This window comes from Dioscorea cayenensis, chromosome 2 (genome assembly GCF_009730915.1).
Source record: "Dioscorea cayenensis subsp. rotundata cultivar TDr96_F1 chromosome 2, TDr96_F1_v2_PseudoChromosome.rev07_lg8_w22 25.fasta, whole genome shotgun sequence".
Classification (NCBI taxonomy): Eukaryota; Viridiplantae; Streptophyta; class Magnoliopsida; order Dioscoreales; family Dioscoreaceae; genus Dioscorea; species Dioscorea cayenensis.
The window spans coordinates 16,787,194-16,794,464 of record NC_052472.1 but is presented as its reverse complement, the minus strand read 5'-3'; the positions used below and the strand labels follow the sequence as shown (position 1 = coordinate 16,794,464).

The following is a 7,271-nucleotide window of genomic DNA, read 5'->3' as shown; positions in this document are numbered from 1 at the left end:
CTTTTGACTTTTTTTAACGGGTTCCATATAACTTGAGTTAAAACTTAAACAACTTACTAACTATTTTATTTAGCCCCTAAAAAAAATTCTTGCTCTATCTGTGTAGATTATGATATAAAAATTTATACACTCCAATGAAAAACACTAAAAAATTTATTACTTAAAAACATGTAGTGGAAAAAAATGACCTATCAGTCAATGCATTTGTTTGAAGTTTTAAGGACTTGTGGGTTATTTTTCTTTTTTCTTTTTTCTAATGAATAAATAATAAAATTATTATATTAAAAAAAATAATTGCAAACAAGTCTGTAAAACAATGTTTTTATGGACACATTAGTCATGGTACCATGAGTACTTTTCGGAGAGAAAAATATAATATTTATTACTTAAAAAAATGTATCACTATATATACAGCTCTGATAAATTAAATAAGATTACTCCTAAAATATTATTAATTACCCAAAATATAACTCACAAAACATCTCAACATATATGATAGCACAAGGAAGTTCATGTAAACATCAAGATTGAGTTTTCTAACTTTTTTTATTTTTTTATTTTTCATTTCAATTTGGTTTTTAAATATAAAAGTACATTTTTAATTACTAAACTATCCTCAGATATTTACTTTTATTCTTGAGATACACGTAGAAAGATGGTCAATCTTCTAGGATGTTTATAGATAACAAATCTATGGATCAAACAATCAACCCCCTCAAGTACAAATGAAGAGACCTATAGAGGGCACTTCATTGCTTTATTTTTTTCTTTTGCATTTTCTGTCTGTCTCTCTTGCTCTGTGACTAATTTTGATGTCTTGAGTACTCGTTCTGTGGGCTTTTACAGATCCAAATCATGAAGACATTGAAATTTTTCCAACATTGGGTGAAAAGAAAGCAACTGAAGGCATCCTGGTAATGGACAAAACAAAATGGGCCAAAAATTTGTATGTGAAAGTGAGCTTTTGCTGAATTTGGGTGTACAAGAACATAGTCTGAGATTATCTTACTGTTGCCTTTTGTAAATATGGATTGCCTTGAACAAACATCTCATCAATCAAGAAGTGGTTCTCAATAGGCTTTGAGAAAGGGAACTCTGCCCTGCAGTGGCAACATCACCAAAATGTTAGCCAGAGAGAAGCACGTGTATTTTAGGAAAATGTTCTTTGGTGCAAAGAATTTTCAAGAGAACTCCCAACTATCTCAAGCTAAACTCAATCAAAATACATTCTTGTTCAAAGAATACTTGTCCTTATAGGACTAAGGATGAAAGTGGCGGCAGTTTCACTCTATATTTTTGTTGCAGCTGGTCACTAGTTGATCAAGACCTGGCTGGAAGCTGATCACTATCATGAAAGGTACAAATACAAGCTTGGTTCAAGACACCTGCGCAACGGGGGAAGAGATGCCTAAAAATTATTACCATGCACATGGAGTTCATCATAAAGATGTGCACAATTTACAAGTAAAGCAGTGTTGGCATTGTTGAAAAACAGCAGCAAAATTCTTGAGGTTTGACTAAATTATATTCTGGAGTCTGACGTGGAGATGAAGTTTGTTTTTACTCTTCTCCTGCCACAGTCATACAGTTTTTGCAGTAGGTATGATATTTATGGAAGCTTCTATGGACAATGTGAGGTACTAAACTTATGACCTTTTTTAGTGGCTTTGCATGTACTTCAAAATTTTGCAAAGAAAGCTAAAAGAGATTGATAGATATATTTATATACTTTTGCCAAAAGAGCTAATTAACAAGCTCGAAAGAGAGACTAGAAACACAAATTTCACCACAGGTTGATGGATATTTGGTCTTGCTCTTTGGCTTGAGTTGTAGGAGCAAGAAAAGGGATGATGGCAGCTAAGAATGTGATGCCCCACATCCACCAATACTAGACTCCTCATCAAATTTCACAAACAGTGTGGATCAGTTCATTGCTAAGTGGGACCATTCAAATTTTGATAAGGTTTGAATCGTTTGATCCTTGATTTTGGAAATCTTTGATTGATCTAATGGGTATAAACCCTAATTTATAACCCTGGATCTTCTTGCTTGGAGATTTCTTAGGAACAAAGAAAGTGGCGGAAGCGTACCTTCACTTGAATCCATTGATTATAACGAAAGTGATTGGGTCTTGTGGTTCTTCTCACTGATCACACGCAGAGAGGGGAGATGGGAACCCTAATTCAGAAAACCTAATTCTGGATCTCAGATCGTTACGTGCTCAGTCAGGGACCACACCCTATTTATAAGAAATTCTTTATGAGGCTAATTACAAATCTGCCCATCATAGATTTGACAATTTTGCCCCCAGGAATTCTACACAACATATGATTAATATGTATATCCACACATTTAAAATTAGATAATTAGGACCAAATTCAAACTTGAATCATATCACAATTTGGGTCCATTCAAAACTTGAATATAATAAGATATACACAATTATAAACATTAGTTGTGTACATCTACACAACTTATGCACATAAGTCCTTATATCCCTACATAATGTGTGGTCCACAACCCAACAATCTCCCACTTGGACCATACAATCATGCACCTTTGGGAATTCAAAATTATGTATAAATTACTATCAACAACCAAATGTAATTACAACTGAAAAATTATCTAAATCAATCTCGTCCATCAGCCTCATCTATACATGGAACATAGGGGCAGTCGTCGCCAGTACAATGCAACTAAACCCACCATGCTCACACATACCGACTTAACTAACGACATAGATAAAGTGTGGATGTGTAGCATGGAAATTACAAGCTAATGTGATCTACGCTTGTCTATTTCCAACTGGTCCAACTTTAAAGTCTTTATGAGATCATAGTTCAGAGCAAAAATAAACGATAAACTTTATTAAAAATTAATCAAAAAGTGTCATGACATCAACATAAATATCAAGCTATGAAAAATAAACTCCAACTAATCAGAAGCATTCATATTAACGACGCCCATGCTAGCAATATGTTCATGAAAAACTGTAGGCGCCAATGCTTTTGTAAGCGGATCTGCAACCATGGAATTTGTCTCTATAAGCTCAATACTAACAAAGCCACTCTGAACCCTTTCTTTAACAGCTAAGAACTTAATGTCTATATGGTTAGACCTAGAAGAACTTCTGTTGCTGTTTGAGAACAAAACTGTTCCTCTATTATCACAATACAACGCCAAAGGTCTCTTTATGCTTTCGACAACTCGTAATCCTTTAACGAAATTGCGCAGCCAAATAGCATGACTAGATGCCTCATAACATGAGATGAATTCTGCCTCCATGGTTGACGAAGCAACCAAGGATTGCTTGACACTTCTCCATGAAACAGCACCACCAGCTATAGTGAAGATGTAACCAGATGTCGACGTACGACTATCCAAGCATCCAGCAAAGTCGGAGTCGGAATACCCAATGATCTCAAGCCTATCCAACCTCTTGTATGTGAGCGCGTAATCCTTTGTCTTCTGAAGATATCTAAAGACCATTTTGGCTGCAACCCAATGTTCTCTACCTGGATTACATTGATATCTTCCAAGCATTCCCATTATAAATGCCAGGTCAGGATGGGTACAGACCTGTGCATACATAAGACTTCCTACTGCAGACGCATAGGAAAAGTTCTGCATGTATTCGGATTCAATTCCTTCCTTAGGACACTGTCTTAAACTAAATTTATCTCCCTTCGACACAGGGGTGTCATGAGGCTTACACTTTTGCATGCCAAACCTTTGAAGTATTTTCTCAATATAGCTCTTCTGAGATAAACTCAAGGAGCCTTGTGAACGATCACGATGAATCTAGATCCCTAATACAAAGGATGCTTCACCAAGATCTTTCATCTCAAAACTTTCAGAGAGAAATTTCTTAGTTTCCCAAAGGGACTGGACCCCATTGGGTGCAAGGCCTCAGATTTAACCTGGTCAGAGTCAACCCTAACGAGTAGAATATGAACAGTAATACAGAACTACAAATAAGGTGACATAACTGAAATAATACATGCATGAGCTTAAGTAGCCCTACAGAAATATAGTCATACAAGCAGCCTACAGACCAAAATATACATACGGATACAAGTCTTGCTCACACAAAGAATGCACTACAAAGATACTACCAAAGCAGGAAATACGACTCCAAGACACCCCGATCCTAGACTTGATCTTCTCCTGCGAGAACATAATTCACAGGGTACATGAGCCACGAGAGCTTAGTAGGATCGCAGAAATAACAGATAAAGCATATGTTGCAGAATAATTAATCATAGTTCACACAGAAATGCAAAAAATGCACAGAACACAAAAATAATCAGAAATACGAAAAACACGCAGAAACAGTCATGTACATCTCCCGGACTGATAACAAAAATCAACAGCACGAGGCTGGATCATCGACTGTGAAGTCGGAATAGAACATACTAGAATATCAACAGCCGTAGCAGGATCTTCGACCGTAGTCGGGGGGTAGCGCTACTACAGAAAACATGTGCACATGGCTAGAACTTACTCCTCCTAGCTGGGCAAGCTAGGAATGGAGATGTACTAAAACCATAGAAATACAGAATACAGACATGAAGAAATACCGAATAAATCATGCAAGAATAAAATAAATAAATAAACAAAATAAATAACAAGTAAATAAATAAATGAATGAAATTACTAAATAATGCAATAATTAAATAATAACAAATGCCAGAAATATAGAATTGTATGGTGCGAGAGCTTACCTGGCTCCGAGCTATAAAGTTGGGTTCACCAAGTCCCGCGAACTAAGGCTTGCTACAATAATCTAACCCAACAAAATAAACTACACTCAGAAGTAATTCTTGGGCCGGGCTTAACTTACAACTAAGACCCAGGGGAAGAATTTACAATCATTCAAACACAGCCTTAAGTTAAATCACAAACTAAAATAAAAGATTAAGCATCTAAACACCCAGTTTAAACAATGGGGATTCACCTAACAAATACAACATGATAATTAAAATTTAGAGCATCTAGGCCAATTAAATCATCCGGACATCTCATTCACAATTTAACAACACACTTATATAAATAAACTACCATATTTTTTAACATTTAATTGCTACCAATAAATAAGCATAAATAGAACTATAACCACTAATAATACAAGCATTTAAAATCAGGTCTGATTAATAAGGTCTCAGCCAACCTTCTACTAAGCATCAAATGATTAATAAAATTCAATAACTGAAAACTAAACCAAGCTTTAGAACATCTTCAAGTGCATGTTGCATAAATACGTATATAAATAAGTCTAAATAAATTAGCTCATGAAAACATGCTTGCAAGATTCCAAGTCTACAAGGATGTATGCATAATATGAATCCAGATCTCATGCTTACTTCCATTTATACATATATAAAAGTAAACAAAAAAGGATTTACATGATTATGCTTACAAAAATAATTGCTATCATAAAAAGAATCACACAAGGCTGCAGGTTCATATCAGTAAGGTTACAAACATGCATAACTAATTCACTTTAGATCAGGCTTACAAAATATAAATATACGTATGTATGTAAATATATACATTTATATCTAACAATTAAAATTAAGAGACAAGCTTACAGGTTCAAGTCTACAAGAATTAACATAAACATTAACATACAAATTATATTTGCAAGATTCAAACACAACCCAAGTTTTGGTTTCAAGATGCATAGCAAAGCCAAGATTCTCAGAATTTAGTTTGGCTCAAATTAAAAGCAATAGCTAGAACTGACAGTTCAAAAAAGAGACAAACATCAATTCAATCAATGAACACCAAAATAAAAACCTGAAATCTTGATGAACAACCCAAAACTAGATGCTCCACTCTCCTTAGTTGCTGTCAATGCCAAGAACTTAAAGGAAAAGTGATCAACTAATTAGGAGGATGAAGAAGAAGCCTTGAGGATGCACTGGCCTTCAAAGCAAGACCTTTAAAGGAAGCAAGACTCTCAAAGAAATGCAACTCAGAAAAAGCTCCTCTCCCAGCCGACAAGATCCATAAAAATCCGGTCAAAATTCTAAAAGTGTGAGGTAGGGTTTAATTGGCATCCAATGTTAGTCAAACATGGTCAAAAGTTTTGGTGAACGTTACAATTATACTCATCATCAAACCACTCCTCCCCATGGTAATCCGGTTGAAAGCTACCAAGCCGTGAGAAGGCTGACTGCCACGACAGTGAAGGTGGATGAGCCATCGATCTGAGGCAACAGAGGCAACAGAGGCAGGAGGATGGGTATCGCCGGAGACGCAGGAGGATTTGGGTGAAACCCTAGTTCTCAGCGTAGGGACGGGTGCGGGTGCAACATGACGACGGCGAGCAACAGGCAACAGAGGCAGCATGACGACGGACGGCATAAAGCGGCGACATCGATATCAGCGACAACAAGAGATTCTCTCTTTTTTTTTATTTATTTTTTTAATATACATTTTGTAGGGGAGAGAAAGACCTTTTTTTCAGTTCATCCCCCTCCTTCGTGTTCCTTTTTTTCTGATCTTCTTTTCTCTGTTTCTTTTTTTCCTTTTTTTTTCTTCTTCTTTTGTTTCCCATCTTCTTCTTCTTCTTTTCGATTAGTAGCGGTTATAGTGACGACGGCATCCTTGACGAGTAGTAATGGCGGCCGATGGTGACCAGGCAGCAAAGGCAGTGACAACAAACGATTTTTTTTATATTAGATATATATATATATATATATATATATATATATATATATATATATATATATGGGGGAAGAGAGATGTCAACATCTTCTCTTTCTTCTTTCTTCCCTTTCTCTCTAAACACTTTTTTATCAATTCTTTTTTTTTCCTCTATATTCTTTCTCTTTTTTTCTTCTTCCTTTCCCCCTTTTTTAAAACTTCACTGTTCTTATCCCCGTAAAATCACAACCTTCCGTCGACTTAATCACAACCTTCCGTGGACTCAGTTAGGATAAGATAAGACCAAATTTAAAATTCAAATTAAAAAATTCAAATTTAAATTTTTTAATTAAATTTTAGAATTTCAAAAAATTAAATTTTTGAAATTTAATTTAAAAATTCAATTTGCTTTCGGGATATGTGTTTGGGGTACTTCAGGATTTGCACTTTCTCAGGTTGCCTCAAGATTTGTTCTCAAGCTATATGAAATTTAGGATCGCCTCGTGATTTGTATTTGGGTTATCCTTAAGATTTGAGATTGCCTCGAGATGTGCATTTTCAAGGGCAATCTTGTAATTTACATTTTGGCTCGATATAAGTTCTTAGGGGCGTTTTTTTGT

At 35.4% G+C, this 7,271-nt stretch overlaps 1 protein-coding gene and 1 long non-coding RNA gene across 2 annotated transcripts; both read right to left on the bottom strand.

Moving 5' to 3' along the window:
* Window positions 1-2,934: 2,934 nt before the first annotated feature.
* On the bottom strand, window positions 2,935-3,630 carry LOC120273245 (secreted RxLR effector protein 161-like). Its single transcript, XM_039279875.1, has one exon. It carries the CDS (start codon window positions 3,628-3,630, stop codon window positions 2,935-2,937), a length of 696 nt encoding a protein of 231 aa, XP_039135809.1.
* A 276-nt stretch (window positions 3,631-3,906) lies between these two features.
* LOC120280254 lies at window positions 3,907-5,980 on the bottom strand. Its single transcript, XR_005542281.1, has 3 exons — window positions 5,800-5,980; window positions 4,725-4,786; window positions 3,907-4,167 (listed from the first exon to the last, which is right to left on the bottom strand). It is a non-coding gene; the product is annotated as an uncharacterized LOC120280254 (long non-coding RNA).
* Window positions 5,981-7,271: the final 1,291 nt, after the last annotated feature.